Consider the following 16,221-nt stretch of genomic DNA (forward strand, 5'->3'; position numbering starts at 1 on the left):
GGCAGAAGTCATGGTTTTGAAGGCTATCCAGAATGTACTGAATCCGTCACTGTACTCAATACAATGGTAAGACATAAATAAAATGAGATGTTTTAAATTTCATGCACTGAAAGAATACTTTCTAACATTTCAGCATATTGCTTAATATTATGACCCGCAAACTAGGTGAGGTGAACTACCAGACAGCCCAGCCAACTCATTCACTGTCAACTGGAGATGTGCCCTGGGGGGGAAAGCGTCGACATCCCGACCGACTGCGGTGGCTGCATTATTACAGACTTCACGTCCCCTTAAGCTACAAGCTGCTCTATTACCAATGTGCAAATATAACTTTGAAAATGGCAAATTACAGAGAAGGAATCATGTCGTGGTAAAAATGGCTCTTGCAAACTACGAAGTAAAACCATGATGCTTCATAGATCATCAGTGTGTGTCTTACAATTAATTACTATCAAAGTTTGCATGATTACAGTGTATTCTCTAGAATTAAGCTGCATGAGGCATTGAGTATCAGTTGCTAGGTAGGCAGGGCTTTTGATGAGGTATTTCATACATCTGACCAGTGCCACACGTATTTATATAAGAGTGTAACATATAAGGCATAAAGAAAATCAAATTTCATACTGTTCAAATGACACAGAAGGCCGTGTCTTCTACACTCCGTTCAGTCTTCGGAAATGTCTGATTTGTCAAATGTTAAAACAAAACAAATCAAAATAAAAACAGAAAAAGGCTTAAGTTACAACAGGCACCACAGACAGCTCGCTTTAAAAAAAAAATTAATGCAAAGAAAACAAAAATTGCACATGAATCAAAACAGTGAGTGGTTTATGTACTTAGACAGTGAAGATGAAGCTGGTTCTTTCTTTAAACCCATAAAGCTCAGTTTGATTAATACTTGTGCTTACTTGAAATTAGGGTTATTAACCACTGATGTTTTCATAAACAGACAAACAATACTCAGTCATTATATTTTGTTTGCCTCATATACAGCTTCTGAGGGGAAAACATTCATGGAAAAATAAATGAAAAGAAACCACTTTCTCTTCACTGTTGCAATGCTTTGACTGCATAAAACTAACTCAAACTAGTCGTGGCCGAAGAGATTAACAAGTCATAAGAATAAGAATATCCCAAAATAAGCACGATTTGTAAATTAGATTCCTGAATAAGAAAATAAACGCTGCGTTCTACAGTATACCAATTACAGTGAGAGGTTTGTTCACATGAAACAGTTAATTGCTACAATCGACTTACATTTCAGGCACTGGCACTTAGACATAATGATGCTTCTTGAAGGTTTCAAGGGGCATTACAGTTCAAGAGCATGCAATGCATGTGGAGTTAACAAAATGCATCAACAATACAGACATGGATGGACAAATAACTATTACATGAGCAAAAAATATAAGGGTGTAGAAATGGCACAGGTGAAAAATATCATGCTCAGTTCAGAAACTGATTATCTACAATGTTTACACGTCAGGTATGTTCCTTTTGAAGGTGTACCCTGAGTGCTGCCAATAACACCGTCCTTGGCTAATTCATTCTTACCTGTTGTAACTGAGAACTGCGCAATTACAAATCGATTGATGAAGTTCCTTATAGGCTACATGAGTCTTAGAAGACGTAAAATTTTTTACAACATTCATAAAAAGTTTTTCTATTAAAATATGCACAGAAAATAAAATCGATAAAACAGGAATAAATTATTAAATACATCCATTTTTAGCATACAATGCCACTCAAACGTGAACTTGAATATTATTAGCAGTACAACCATTTACTTGATTACATGATTTCAGTAAATCACTTTGCCACTGACCTTTGGACACACCCAGAGGTATTTGACTGAATAATAGCAGGCTTGCCCTATGTGAAATCTCAAAGAACAGTGACCAATCCTTTGACACCTATTGCAAAGCTGACAAAAGGATTCAGAGATAAATATAGTCTGTATATTTTCTTTTGTAAGGAACTTACGGAGGCACTGAACACAAGTATACATAGCAAGAGAGGAAATATCACCATTATCAGAACAGTACCGTCTCATAAAAAAGTCATCAACGTGTTGATCATGTTCTCACATGGACCTGGGTTGTAGTTTTCTGTTCGCTTTGGATGGTTGGTTTGTTGAAGAGGAATGAGGGGGAACTGGACTATGAAATGTTCTGAGCAGCCGCCCCGTCACACACTTCTGTATTCTTGGATCTTGTGTACTCCATGGAAAACATTCAGACCTTACAAAAAAACGGTCTGACCAATAAACTCTCTGAAGACTTTTTCATTGAAAACGCCATCCGTTGCAGAGGTAAGACTGGAAGTCAGTAATGAAATGTGCGTGTCTTCAAAGGAGTTTTTTTGTCAGGACCTTGGGGCACTTTCTGAAAAAAAAATACTGTTTTACAATTATTGATAGAGAGATAAATAAGAGGACCACCTGTTCTCTGATACTACAGAATCCTACCTCAAAGAAAAGACCCCATGTCCAGGTCCATAAAAGTATTAGCATCCATGCTAAAGGAGGAGTCATAGGCCTGGGTGTTCTGGTGCATCTTCTGATGGTGCCGCAGGTTGGACTTGCTGGAAAAGCTCTTATCGCACAGCAGGCAGGCAAAGGGCTTCTCTTTGGTGTGGATTCTTCGGTGACATATGAGCTGAGTGGACACACGGAAGGCCTTGCCACATTCCAGGCATTGGTAGCGCTTGGGCTCTGTGTGAATGCGCCGGTGATTCTTGAGCGCCATCAGGTTGGTGAACTCTTTCTGGCAGACGGAGCAGAAGAAGGAGCCGGTCTTGTGACTGTTCTTGTGGTTGAGGAGAGAGCCGGCGTGGCGGTAAGTGCGGCCACAGTGCTCGCAGACATGGCTCTTCTCTTCCGTGCCAGAGGTGTCGTTACTCTCCTGCGGGTCAGAAATGCTACTTGGCATATGGGACAAAGGCGGGACCACCTTGGGCATTCCCATGGTCTGATTTATGTCAGAATCCCAGCAGAGGTTGTTATCCATGGGTTCAGCCATGCCTTGTTGATAGTGGCCCTGAGCCCCGTGGTGCATGTCTTGGTGCTGCTGGTAGCTGGCTGTGTTGGGAAAGCTCTGCTGGCAGGGGCTGCAGACAACGGACCTGTCCTTGGAGTGCACCTCCATGTGGCTCTGTAGGTGCGCAATCAGACAGAAGGTCTTGCCACATTCGGGACAGCAGTGTCGCTTCATCTGGGAGTGTATCTGTAGAGTGAGAGGGTCGGGGAATGTCTGAAGACACAAGGTACAGTGGTGGAGATTTTCGGAGTGTGTCTTTTTATGGTTGAGGAGGGAGCCAGCGTGGCGGTAGGAGCGCCCACACAGGTCACACCTGCAGCAGGGACATGTTCATATTCAATCTCTAATATTCTACTCCTACAAATATCATTTCACCCAACAGTCACTTTATATTGATAACAATATTTTGACAAATGCGTCGAGCATTTTAGGAAGATTAAAACATAAATTGTACAGTTTCTCAATTTGTCCTTTTCACTCTGTCACAATTTTGACTCTGTTACGCTATTTTCTGCCTTTTTTTTTTTTTTTAAATATATACTGGACAGCAGTGATTTCTGTTGATACACAGCTGATAGCTGTTTGTAACTGACCCTACAGAATAATTAAGTTTTATTTTGAATTTTGCAGTTTGACAGTAATTTTAGCAAAAAAATGTGACAACCAAAACATTGGATTTATTTATGAACTTGAATTAATTGATATAAAAAAACATTAACTATTTCTATTTTGGGGGGAAAAAAACACTCTTTCCCAAGTGGAATAGATTCTATATTCTTTGTTTTTGTCTGAAATTACCACTGACCTGGTTTACCTATTGTCCTCTGACAAGGTGGAACAAACAAACTCTGATGTCTGGATGTAATGGGTAAAAAACACAACAACAACTAAATTCTACATTTGTTATGTTAAAAAAAATATATATATTTTGAAATTCCAAGGTCCAATCTGAGCAGTTTCCATGAAATGACCCTAATACTCATAACTACAATTCTTACAAGTACATTTGAAAATAATGCATTCAAACATTCAAAATGACCATTAGAACACTTTTGTACAACAAAAAGGAGAATATTAATCTGAGAAATATATTTTACAGCAATGATGACTAAAAGACAGAACATGATTAACATACTTAGTTCACAATGGGACAGTAACTCACATGAAGCACTTGTCTCCACTCTCTGAATGCTGGACACTGACTCGTGCTGCGATGTCCTGGCCCCTCCGGCAGCGGTGCCTCTTCAGGCCAGACCTGCCCTGGAAGCTCTTTCCACATGCAGGGCAGCTGAAGTGGCTCGCCACCCGGTTGTGGACCTTCTGATGGTTATGCAGGATGCTGGCAAGGCGGAAAGCCTTTCCACACGTGAGACATACATATTTTTTCTTCTGGGTATGGATACGTGTATGATTGCGTAAAGCCATCGGATTGGTGAAGGGCTTCGAGCAAAATGTGCAACTGAAGTGTCCTGTCTTGTGGGTGTTTTTGTGGTTCAGGAGGCTGCCTGCGTGGCGGTAGCTGCGATTGCAAATGTTGCATGTGAAAGGTCGTTCCTCCTTATTCAGAGATGTATCAGTTTGTTCGTCACTATTGCCTGATGGTCCATCACAAGTGTGGGCTGCCAGCTGGTCAACAGACAGAAATGCCTGCTTACATTCCTTGCACTTAAAAGCTCTAGTCTTTAGGCCCTTCTTGCCTCCTGTTCCATCCTTTCTGATGTCTGCGCACACATGAGCTAATAGCTGTTTCTTTCCTCTGAAGCCTTTCCCACAGTTTTGGCAAGAGTGCTTCTTATATGCAAAGTGAGTGCGCAAGTGGTTCTTCATTGCTAGTTGGTTAGAGTAAGTGTTGTTACACACAGAGCAGTAATATTCACCAGTCTTATGGGAGTTTCTGTGGTTGACCAGACTTCCTGCATGGCGATACGTGCGCCCACACTGGTCACAGGCGAAAGGACGGGAGTCACCTGTGTCCTCTGATTTGACTAACGTCTCAGGCTTTATCTGACCCTTTTTTTCTTCAGAAGGTTGTCTGCGCCGTGGGATGGGGGTGAAAGCCTGACTGGCATTTGCATTTAGGGTGTGCATTCCTCCATCTGACCTGGTCCCATTCATCTGCATGAGGGCCTGAATCTGGTTGTTGAGTTCCTGGATTTTGGCTTGGTTCTCCTTGTGCCTCCTCAAGTGGTTCAGTAGCTGCTTCTGAATTTTGAAGGCTTTCCCACACTCGTGGCAAGTGTGCCTGGAGGAGGAGACAAGGCATATGGTTAATCCTGTGTTTGCAAAACAAGGACCAGTCTGGAGGAGGAAAACAGTTGACAAAACATGTGCAATGCAGGCAACAGAAACTATATGCAATTCTTTCTTTGTTTCCTTACAATGTTATACAACAATAAATAACATAGCTATGACATGTGTAATGAATTCATAAATGATGAACAATTTTAAAGGTGGCACTAACCTCTTAATATCAAAGTGGGACCTCTGGTGGTTTTTAAGGGCTAAGAGATTATAGAAGCGTTTCTGGCAAACAAGGCAACGGAATACTCCGGTTTTATGGGACTTTTTGTGGTTAAGAAGGGAGCCAGCGTGTCTATATGACCGCCCACACTGATCACACTTGTACTGACGATCTTCATTATCAACATTTTCTTTGATGCGTTTCACTTCTTCACAATCGGCAACATCATTTACTTTAATTTTCTCTTCACCATTTGTTGACTCATTTCTCCTCTCAGCTGTACAGCCATGATTTTCAAGATGATGGTAGCTGGCGCAGAAGATGCCACAGCTGCCACAGATGATGCTGTGCTCCTCTTGCTTGCCTTCAGACACATCTAGATTGTTATTGTGTAAGTGGCTGACATCTTCTGCCTGGGTCTTGCTGTGTAGAAGCTGATGAGTAATTAAGTCCTGCCTCCTGGCAAAACTTTCCCCACATGTACTGCAAATCATCATCTCTCCTGGTTCATCATCTTTCACTTCTTCATGGGAGGACATGGAAGAAGGCACTGAGCTTGCAGGGGTCCCATGGGACTGAGTGTGCCCACGGAGATGGCTCCTAAGAGCCCTCATGCTGGTGTAGCTGTTCCCACATACGGAGCACTGATAAAGATCTCCGTCATCATCCTCCTCAGAATTATCTGCTTCCCCATCACCATTCAACTGATCACTATTTAAATTTTCATGGAAATTTTGTTCAAAGTAACTTTGGTCATGGTTACCATTCAGACCTTGAAATTCTAAATTATCCCCTGGATTTTCAATGGCACATTGGCCATTTCTGTCCTGAAAGTTTATATTACTGCCATAGCCGTTGCTAGTAGCTTCATGCTGCTGTTGTAGTAGAGGACAACTATGAGACTTGATCCCTGCAATGTCCGCGAATGTCTCACCACAGTCTGCACACATGTGCCTCTGCATCAGGTGTTCATCGTGAGGTAGATGCACAGTCATATCCTGGGAAAAATCCTGATTGAATTGCTCATGGTACAATACTCCGTTGCTGTGGTCAAGTGCATTCTCTTGATCGATTCCAAGCATAAGGCCAGTATCATCTTCCTCCTCCTCGTGTGAGGGGAAGCAGGCCTGTTGGTTTTCCAGAGTCAGAGGTTCTGAGGAGAGCCAGTCTCCTTCACTGTTGAGGCTAAAAGAGGAAGGCTGAGCCTTGTGGAGCCGAAGGTGACTCCTCAGGGCGGCCAGGTGAGGGTAACTCTTCCTGCAGATGGAACACTGGTAAATGCCGACCTGATGGGACCTTTTATGGTTGATTAGACTCCCAGAGTGCCGGTAGCTTTTACCACAGATCTGACACTTGAAGCGGCGCTCATCAGAATCTGCAGCCAAGTTCTCTTCCATTTCAGCTGCCTCATCAGCATTTTGTGTATGTGCCAGGGCAGGATTGAGAGGATCTACGTCCATGACTGAGGGCTGTCCCTGAGTGGTGCTGGATGGCGTTTGATTATTGGAGCAGTCTGAGTACAAGTGACCGTTATTAATCTGCTCCTGTGACTGATCAAAATCTCCATGATTATCCATTGATGATGACACTGAAGGAACATTATTTACAGGAGAAGCATAAAAACTTGACTCAGGAGAAGCAATACTATTATCATACGGCATATTATGGTTCTCTGGCAAGCCATCCTGAAGACCAAATGACACAGATGAAGAGTTATGCATTTGGATGTGTTCCTCGAACTCCTTGTCGTTGGGGAACAGTATCTGACAGAGGTGGCAGAAATTTACTTGTGTGTCCAGGCTCTTAGGTGAAAACTGGTTGGGTGGTGTGCCTGTGTATGCCACATCCATTGTACTGAGATCTGCCCCACTTCTTGTCTTGTGAGTTCTCTGGTGGCTGTAGAGGGCAGCCATGTTATTGAACAACTTGAAACAGACCGTGCACTCAAACATTCCTACCTGGTGAGTCTTTTTATGATTGGTCAGACTTCGATGGTGTATATATGACTTGTCACACAAATCACATCTGAAAGGTCGATTTGCTCCATCAGAGGTCTCAGTTTCTGCATTGTGGACAGCCTCCATCTTGTCCTCAGTGGTGCTGTTTTCTGTAGGAATTCCTGTATTGCCTGATTCATCATTAAGATGATGTGAGTAATCATTTCCAACATCATGTCTATTTTCAAGTGTGGGATACTCCATGTCGACTTTCCTAAATGACTGCTCCTTCGCTTGCCTTGCGAGATGAACCCTCTCATGCGTAGCCAGCTGTGTAGCCAGACGAAACGCCTTCCCACATTCAACGCAGGAGTACTTTTTCTGTGAAGTGTGGCTGCGGAGGTGACTCTTCAGGGCCAAAGCGTTAGAGTTTTCCTTACCACATATTTGACACTGAAATGAACCCACGTCATGTGTCTTCTTGTGGTTAGCCAAGCTACCAGCATGCCTGTAACCACGTCCACATTCATCACATTTAAATTTCCGTTGTTCCTCCTGTCTGAGGTGACTGTCCATGTGTTCCAGCAGGCTGGGCATACTGGGATAAACCATGCCACACTCTTTGCAAGGAAATCCTTTTGTCCTGCCAGGCTCGTGCACAGCCATTACAGGATAATGTTTGAAATAACCGGACCAGAGGGAGATTGTGTAAATAAGAGGATAGGAAATACATTAGATGTTTAGCTTGTCCATTTAAAAGGAAGTCAGTTCTTTGCAGCAAGGTCCGAGGAGTGTGCAAGATGTTAACCACCAGTTCCACAGCGTTAGGAAGAGAAGGACTTGGGTTTAGGAGAGGAGGCAGGCAAACCATGAATGCTGCGTAGGGTAAAGAAAACAAGTCAGTTAGAGGGAATCTTAGAAGTATGCATAAGTACATAAGTTACACAGCCTTCAATCACTGCATTCAACTGAGGACTGGCTTTTTAATTGTTTTGTTTTTTGTTTTTTTAATATATTGTGCAGCTGTGATACTTTGCACTGGTTAATTCCTCTCACTGATTTTTGGTGTAGTATGAGTTATACACATACTAAAACAAAACAACAAAAGTTTGTATTATGCATAGAAAGACTCTGATGAAGGCTCTGTGCAGAACATGTATACATTTTTCTAGTGTGATGTGAGCCAAACAAACAGGTGAAATATTAGTATTTATATTACATTAAATATTATTTTCTCTTGCTACCTTTTCAATTTTTTTGAATACACCCATTGGATTTGGGAATTTTGCACTCCACTGAGACTCATATTGTTGAAGCACAAGCTTCCCTTCCAGCATAGTATGTGTTATACCTGCCTGTTAATATTTTGCCCTCTGAAATCACAAAAACCCGATTAGAATCAAAACCAGACTCAGAAATACCTCAGTGGTCATTTTTAACCGGGAAAGTTATCATCTCACGCAATTTTATCTAACCAGGTTAAATTGTTTATACATTTCCTTTAACAGAGAATTAACACTTCGATTTCAACACATGGACCAGGTTTTGTCTCATTCAGTCATACAGTAATATAAACAAATTAGACCATCCTTCATCCTCCCACGCCAGTTTTGCAGCATTGTTTTGTTCCGTTTTTGTTAACCTCCCGCAGTTCTTTAATCGTGATTTAAATATTAAAACGCATAGACCCCCTGCAAAAACCGAGCTATGAAGCTTCAATGTGCAAAAGCTAAATGCCCGGGCGAGCAAAGACAGGAGCTGGACGCAGCCGAGCGGCGGCTAGCCCGGCTAGCTGTCAGCCAATGTCTTCGCCTTGGCAAGCTAACTCGACTAGCAATGTCAATAAACCCGGAGACCAACGCCTCGCATTAGAAAATTAGCTCCATTGTATAATTCCGTATTCTCTGGCATGTTTGAACGACCCGAAAATATGTAATGCGGCTCGTCTTGGCAAAGTTATGTTCACGTGCAAGCAGGCTGACCACAACGATGTTTGTTTTACGAAACAGCGAGCTAACGTTAGCACGCTAGCCGCTACGTAGCAGCATCATGTTTAGCTAAACAAACATTGCACCAAAAACCCCAAGAAGCCGTTTAATGCCAAATCAAAAGACCAACATCCGTTAAATACCTTTTGCAGTTTAAGTTCAGTAACTACTCCCGCCGCTGTAATTTCATTCATCACTAAACTACTGTTATTTCTTGGTGTAAAGGGCAAGCCCCCTTTTTTCCAATTGTCTTTTTTTCTTCATCTCCATTTCCACATTGCTCTTGTTGCTAGGAAACAGGAAATGTGTAGCACTGAAATGCTTCCCTCCTTCGGACCAGCAAAGTAAGCTCGGCATCGGTACTCTGAGTTGAGAAACAACGAAGCGAGTGCAACTTTAAAATGACAAAAGATAAAAATTTAACACAATACCCATCTACTCTCCGTTATCGCCAAATACTGATAGCCCAAGCCTCTCGAAAATAGCACCACGCACCTTTTTGACGTCAGCTTTGCAACATTACAGAAAAAGCAACGTTATCTCACTGATGTACACTATAAATAACCTTCGCTTCGGCACGAAAGAATTAGTTCACTTTATCAATTAATTGGGGTAATTCTTTAAAGGTAGTTCCCAGACTATCGAGCTTGATGTTATATATGTTATATTTTACCATTCACGGAAGTGCTGCCCATTTGGCTAACGTTAGTCGCCTGCTTTCGTCATCATGGTCCTAACGCCGTCCCTCAGCACTGCAGTCTGGACCAATCGCAGTTTCTCAGTAAATGCAGGAGTCCTGACGTTTTCCAGGCACTATCGGCCGATTAATGCCCTGATTCAGGTAAGAAATAACTTTTACACACAAAGCCATATACGACGCACAGACCAGGCTAAATCGTCCCCGTGTAATCACGGTCATAATAGTGATGACACTAGTGAGCGAATATGTGCAGCCGGTCCTAAAGCCAGCCATTTTGAGGAGGTAAAAATAACTAGCAAGGAAGCTAGCGAAAGGGAGAACGTACATTTAAGAGCAGTTTGTGAAAAGACATCGCATCGAGTCTTTACCGTTATTTCTCAGACAAAAACCTGCTCTCCAGCCGGACACATCAGTCATTCACTCACACAATAACTGGTCTCCACACCATCGCGTTACCAACTTCCTCTGGCATCAAGCGGTTAGCTTATTGTCCCTGAGGTCCTAATGCCAGCCATTTTGTGATTTAAGACCACACACACCCTCATTATTCTGTGCTGTTATGCTATAGATTTGCTGCTGGCCCAGCACCATCCACTGTCACTGGCATACTGCTCTGCTAATGCACAGCTGGCCCTGGGCTCGGCTCTGCTGTCTGCTGCAAAACCCAGCTTCCACTCTGTTATCCTAATGTTAGTGCTGCTCTTTTTTTATTTTCAGAATCCTTGCAAATGGCTTATTTTGCTCTCTCCTTACAGATATAACATAAAGATGGCCTCTCCTCAACCTGGCAGCCCACCTGTAGCAGAGCAGTACACCCCCCCAGCACAGAATGAAGAGAGTCAACAGGAGGAGGAGGTGGTGAAGCCTACAAGAAAGCGTGGCAGAGGCAGGCCCCCGAAAGCCAAGCCTTCATTCAAATGCTCTGCATGCCAGGAGGCATTCAGGAGTCCCTCGGCTCTGCGGACTCACAAGCTCTCTGCACACACAAAGGAGCGTCAGCAGCAACACTCATGCTCCCAGTGTAGCAAAGTGTTTTCCAGTAAGGCCCAGCTCTCAAAGCATGAGCGCTCTCACTCAGCCCAGCGCCCCTTTCAGTGTCCTGACTGTCACAAGGCTTACAAGACACCCACAGAGCTACGCAACCACAGCCGCTCTCACACTGGGGAGAAGCCGTTCATATGCACAGAGTGCGGCAAGGCCTTCATGCAAGCCATATGCCTCAGGATCCATATGACACAGCATAGTGGAGAGCGCCCATACTCCTGCCGCCAGTGCTCGAAAAGCTACCCCACCCTGTCTAAGTTGAAAGTGCACATGCGCTCTCACACGGGAGAGAAACCATACTTCTGTGCTGAGTGCGGTAAGAGCTTTGCCGACCCCTCTGTGTTTAGAAAGCACAGGCGGAACCACCAGGGCCACCGTCCGTATGCCTGCGACGAGTGTGGGAAAACCTACACAGAGCTGAAGGACCTGAAAAACCACGAGCGCTCCCACACCGGAGAAAAGCCTTACCTGTGCTCAGACTGTGGCAAAGCCTTCTCTCGCTCCTCCTCTCTGGCCTGCCATCAGCGCATTCATTCCCAGAGCAAACCGTACCAGTGTGAGCAGTGTGGCAAAGGCTTCACCCAGCTCTCCTCCTACCAGTCTCACCTCCGCACGCACTCTGGGGAGAAACCATTCCTCTGTCCACAGTGTGGCAAAATGTTCTCCGACCCCTCTAGTTTCCGTCGCCACCAGCGAGCCCACCTGGGTTTCAAGCCGTACCCCTGTGATAAGTGCTCCAAGAGGTTCCGACAGCCAGCAGACCTGGCTGTGCACGAGCGTGTGCACTCTGGCGAGCGACCGTACAAATGTCAGAACTGTGACAAGGCCTTTGTAGCATCCTGGGATCTGCGTCGCCACATGCTCGTACACACAGGCCTCAGGCCCTTCTCGTGCACCGAGTGTGATAAGTCGTTTGCCGAGCGCTCCAGCCTCAACAAGCACCGTCGCGTCCACTCTGGAGAGCGCCCGTTCAAATGTGAAGAGTGTTTCAAGTCATTTGTTGTGTCCTCCAGCCTTCGCAAGCATGAGAGGACTCATCTTGCTGAGCGGTCCGAGCAGCAGCAGCAGCAGCAGCAGCAACAAAGGGAGTCGGTGTCCGGGTCAGCATCAGTGTTTCCTGCTCACACAACCTTGCCACAGTTCTCCTGCACACACTGCGACGCCACGTTTGGAACCTGGGACCAAGTGCAGGCCCATGAGAATCTTCACACCGTCTCCACTCCCTCCACTGTTACCAAAGTCGTGCCCCTGGGCTCGCATGTATGTGAGACCTGCCAGGCCGAGTTTGCACAGCTGGCAGATTTGCAGGAGCACGAGAAGCAGCACCCCAAGCCTCGGCCCCATGTCTGCAGCAGCTGTGGCAAAGGTTTCCTCAACAAAGCTGGACTGCGCAAACACCAGAAGATCCACTCCACCAACAAACCTCACAGCTGTCCCCTGTGTGGCAAAGCCTTTCTGTTCGCTGCCTATCTTCGCAAGCACTTAAGGACACACCCGGACGGCGTGCCCGCGACCCAGCTCACCGACCTAAACATCATTCAGCATACAGACCCGCTCCCATCCCCTCTACCTCCCAGCGAGGTTTCCCCCACCACAGTCGAGCCCAGTGCAATATCCCTGGCAGTTCCAGTGACTGTCCCTGTGACTGCCTTTCAGACTCTGCCAGAGTACTTGGTCAAAGATGAGGGACTGTAAGATATTTTACTGTTTTGTATTTATGATTTCACACATATTCAGCTTTCAAGCCTTAGGTCTTATTTAGATTGTGGGCCTCCTTGTGACAAAAAAAAAAAAAAGTTATTTTTCAACGTGGCTTTCTTATAATTTCAATATGGAGTCTGCTCAGTGTGCATTGTCCAGAGCTCTGTCATTGTTTTGTACTGACATGCGATTTGAAAGATGTTATGTATGATATACTATTCATGTTTTAAAATATGTACTACAAATAGCCTATTATAAAGTTAGTCAAAGTTATCATTGCAGCCACTTCATAAAAATATCATGATGCAAATGTACAATATATGCTGTCCACGGTATGAACTAATTTCACTTAAAATGTTATGATTTCAGTTATACATGTTTTATAATGCATTTTTAATTACAGTCCGTCTTGTATACCCTTCAGTGTCTGAATTTACATTTCGATGAAGCAAGTAAAAAAAAATGTAACTATTTTTTTGTGTAATGAATCACAGAAAATTATTGACCATGAATGATCAAGATCATACATTCCAAGAGGTAGGATTAGTGAGATTTCACTATCATGCCAATAATGTTTGTTGTGTTACAGTGTTATCAGCAAGAGCCTGTACTCCAGACATATCAATACAGTCTTCACCACGTCCTGTTGGAAATTCTCCAAGTAGAGGTCAAAAATAATAAAATTCTTGGTGTCTCAACATAGAATTCAAAGGCAGCGTCTGTTCACATTTAGAAACATCTGTACATGTATGAACATCTTAAACACTGCTGAGATGTTTACTCTGCAAAAGGAGAAGTAGGTTTAGGTCAAGTCAACATATTTGGTGACAAACTGCTGCACAAATATTGATGACCCACGTTTCTTGAACCTATAAAAGACGGAAAAGACGTGGGGATGGTCAGATAATAGTCCGTCAGTGGCTCGGCTGCAGCTGGTAAAGGTAAGCGCTCTCATCTGCTGCACTTTAGTCTCCAGGCAACTGTTTTGCCTTCAGGAACAGAGGAGAGGTCTGCTTTAGTCCAACCGCTAAAACAGAGCTGCATATGGCTACTGTGACATCTATGAAAAGCTTAAATAAAAAGTCTTCGCTTGAACGTACAATAATTGTGTGTTTCCTTTAAAAACAAGCATGAATGTATTACAGATGGCATTAGGTGGAAGCAGGTGGAGCTGTGTTCATTTGGCAAAGAAGGAATATGATATTGTAATAGCACAGCAACAGAAATTAGGTCGCTGATTCTAATGCCAGGGAAATTTCACAATTCTCAATATGGCAAAAAAGAAAAAAAGAAAAAAAAGAACAACAAACTCATTCATCACACTCCTTTATTTAAATACTTCAAGGAAACAATAGCAAGTAAACACACTTTGTTTCAAGAATTTAAGCACACAGGCAACATTAGAATAAGAACAGAGTTTCAAGTGCAACCTCGGGCTGTAACCTTCAAGAAGAAAACAAAACAGCCCAAACAAAACACTAATTTCAAATTAGAGGATCTGCCTGAAATGTCTTGTTGTAACAGTGAAAGAAGCGGTACGATTTATATGCTCTCATTCATATTGCTAGTAATTTTCCTGTATGCATTCCTGCAACTTTGAGTGTTTGAAGTGATTAAAAATATAGGCTGCATTTGTTACAAAGCAAGGCATCATGTTGCTGCCTAAACCGACTAGGACTGCTGCTGTTTTCAACATGTTGGTACCTAAATATCATTTCTTCTGACTTGTGGTGAAGCTGTACAGAGAGTTTCCCTCTGTGTTGCTATGGCAGCCTGGGCCCAAAATGCAGACGTGTTCCAGTGGAAATTTGTTACACTTGGCAATCAAAGTGATCATGATTTTGATAATTTGCAAAACAGCAAGTCTGTCAAAACGTTTGCAGAGAAGGTGCTTAAATTAATGGAGCTTAAATTAAAGGGTGAGCTACATGAGGGTGAGCCTCCCCTCACTCTCTCTCATTCACTCCTTCTTCTGTCCAACCAGAGGAGGTCACTTTGATCACCTAGCCACACTATAAAAACCCTTCAAATCAACATCTTTTGTTTGACAGCGATGGTCTCCATTGTCTGGGTCAGTGTAGATCACCCACCTTCATCCCTTCTCCTTCTCTAAACCTGTACCCATGCACTGTTGTCTCTTGATGAAAATGATGTATTTTAGATATACTTTTTTTTTCTTCCCCACTGTTAGAGTCCCAATAAAATAAAAGCCAGGAGTGACGATGGCAGCCATAGTAACAGGCCTCATCCCTATCCTGCGCACGGCGGTGGACAGCACCACCACGTACAAGTGCCGCACCCTGTGGTTCGGCTTCCTGTGCATCCGCCTGGTGATCCTGTTCCTGGCTGAGCTCCCCTGGTTCAAGCTGGACGCCGACTTCAGCTGCAACGCCACCAGTGACATCTGCACCCGGGCCTGTTTCAACGAACATTTCCACAAGCCCGTGATGGTGGCCTGGAACTTCCTCTTTGTTCTTGTTATCCTCTCCGTCCTGCTCATGGAGCTTTTCGTCTCTCACATGCGCTCCCTGGCCCGGAAGAGGAGCTCCAAGATGAAAGCCAACGTGGAGCTGGAGGCCCAAGGGAACGGGGGCGCTCAGGCCGGGTGTGCAGACCCCGATGGCAACATGGTCGTAGATCTCCACAAAAACAAAAGCGCTGTGGGCTTCTACCTGCTCAGCAACGTTCTGCGCGTTCTGGTCGAAGTCTGGTTTGTGTACGTTCTGCTGTTCTGGAACCTGCCCACCCTGGACCAGCGCCCGTTCCAGTGCAGGACAGAGATCTGCACGAAGCTGCATATTTGCCTTGTGAGGGCCGCTCCAGAGAAACGCATGTCCATCTATGCTTTGGCTTCCATCTCAGCCATGGTTATTGTTTGTTCAGTCTTGTTTTGCATGTACTCCATTGCTCACTATCTTTTTGGGATTTAAACACTCTAGTGGGCTGTACCATGCACTCAGATTGCATTTCTTGGTGTGTTTCATGTTTCATAGTTCCTAATGTTTTTATTTTATGTGTTTAATCATCTGCATTTTATTTTCTTCTTATGATGTACTTTGAAATGTCAAAAATATTGCATCTGATTTAGATTATATGATTTGCATGTGAACAAAACTTCAGTGTACCTTTTTATTGATGTATCTCCTACATCTCTTGTTGCACTCTTGTTCTATGCTTTCCTGTTCTGTCACATCTGCCAAGTTTGGTTCAATTGCAACAGAATAATCAGAATCAGAGGTAAATTAACCACCTGCTTGGACATGTTCAAATGTTTAATGTTGAGTTTTTTGGCTGACACGGAAGGATCTGCGTCTCAGCTGTGTGATGATGTTTCTGAGTCAGGTTTTATTCT

At 43.9% G+C, this 16,221-nt stretch overlaps 3 protein-coding genes across 8 annotated transcripts; 2 read left to right on the forward strand and 1 right to left on the reverse strand.

The window, feature by feature from the left end:
* Nucleotides 1-558: 558 nt before the first annotated feature.
* Nucleotides 559-10,566, reverse strand: znf646 (zinc finger protein 646). Of its 5 annotated transcripts, XM_030077283.1 has the most exons (5): nucleotides 9,568-9,752; nucleotides 5,500-8,312; nucleotides 4,201-5,280; nucleotides 2,468-3,351; nucleotides 559-2,384 (listed from the first exon to the last, which is right to left on the reverse strand). In XM_030077283.1, exons 2-4 carry the CDS (start codon nucleotides 8,100-8,102, stop codon nucleotides 2,469-2,471), a joined length of 4,566 nt encoding a protein of 1,521 aa, XP_029933143.1. In that variant the 5' UTR covers nucleotides 8,103-8,312; nucleotides 9,568-9,752; the 3' UTR covers nucleotides 559-2,384; nucleotide 2,468. The 5 variants fall into 5 exon arrangements, with proteins under 5 accessions (XP_029933143.1, XP_029933142.1, XP_029933140.1 ...); XM_030077282.1 differs by lacking the exon at nucleotides 9,568-9,752 and adding an exon at nucleotides 10,550-10,566 and having other exon boundaries at nucleotides 559-3,351; XM_030077280.1 differs by lacking the exon at nucleotides 9,568-9,752 and adding an exon at nucleotides 10,098-10,204 and having other exon boundaries at nucleotides 559-3,351.
* znf668 (zinc finger protein 668) lies at nucleotides 10,128-13,567 on the forward strand. Of its 2 annotated transcripts, none has more exons than XM_030077286.1 (2): nucleotides 10,128-10,265; nucleotides 10,880-13,567. In XM_030077286.1, the coding sequence occupies exon 2, from the start codon at nucleotides 10,893-10,895 to the stop codon at nucleotides 12,861-12,863; it is 1,971 nt and encodes a 656-aa protein (XP_029933146.1). In that variant the 5' UTR covers nucleotides 10,128-10,265; nucleotides 10,880-10,892; the 3' UTR covers nucleotides 12,864-13,567. The 2 variants fall into 2 exon arrangements, with proteins under 2 accessions (XP_029933146.1, XP_029933145.1); XM_030077285.1 differs by lacking the exon at nucleotides 10,128-10,265 and adding an exon at nucleotides 10,316-10,406.
* Nucleotides 13,568-15,060: 1,493 nt separating this feature from the next.
* gjz1 (gap junction protein zeta 1) lies at nucleotides 15,061-15,892 on the forward strand. The gene has a single exon (XM_030078223.1). It carries the CDS (start codon nucleotides 15,092-15,094, stop codon nucleotides 15,797-15,799), a length of 708 nt encoding a protein of 235 aa, XP_029934083.1. The 5' UTR covers nucleotides 15,061-15,091; the 3' UTR covers nucleotides 15,800-15,892.
* The last annotated feature ends 329 nt before the right edge of the window (nucleotides 15,893-16,221 follow it).

This window comes from Myripristis murdjan, chromosome 19, assembly GCF_902150065.1.
Source record: "Myripristis murdjan chromosome 19, fMyrMur1.1, whole genome shotgun sequence".
NCBI lineage: Eukaryota > Metazoa > Chordata > Actinopteri > Holocentriformes > Holocentridae > Myripristis > Myripristis murdjan.

Excerpts from the sequence above, each read along its gene's own strand:
- znf668 (XM_030077285.1), top strand. The coding sequence starts at position 10,351 with ATGACACTAGTGAGCGAATATGTGCAGCCGGTCCTAAAGCCAGCCATT. Across the intron at positions 10,407-10,879 it reads AAGCCAGCCATTTTGAGGAG|ATATAACATAAAGATGGCCT; the intron begins GTAAAAATAACT and ends CTCTCCTTACAG.
- znf646 (XM_030077282.1), bottom strand. The coding sequence starts at position 8,102 with ATGGCTGTGCACGAGCCTGGCAGGACAAAAGGATTTCCTTGCAAAGAG. Across the intron at positions 5,281-5,499 it reads TCCCACTTTGATATTAAGAG|GCACACTTGCCACGAGTGTG; the intron begins GTTAGTGCCACC and ends CTCCTCCTCCAG. Across the intron at positions 3,352-4,200 it reads AGTGGAGACAAGTGCTTCAT|GTGTGACCTGTGTGGGCGCT; the intron begins GTGAGTTACTGT and ends TCCCTGCTGCAG.
- gjz1 (XM_030078223.1), top strand. The coding sequence starts at position 15,092 with ATGGCAGCCATAGTAACAGGCCTCATCCCTATCCTGCGCACGGCGGTG.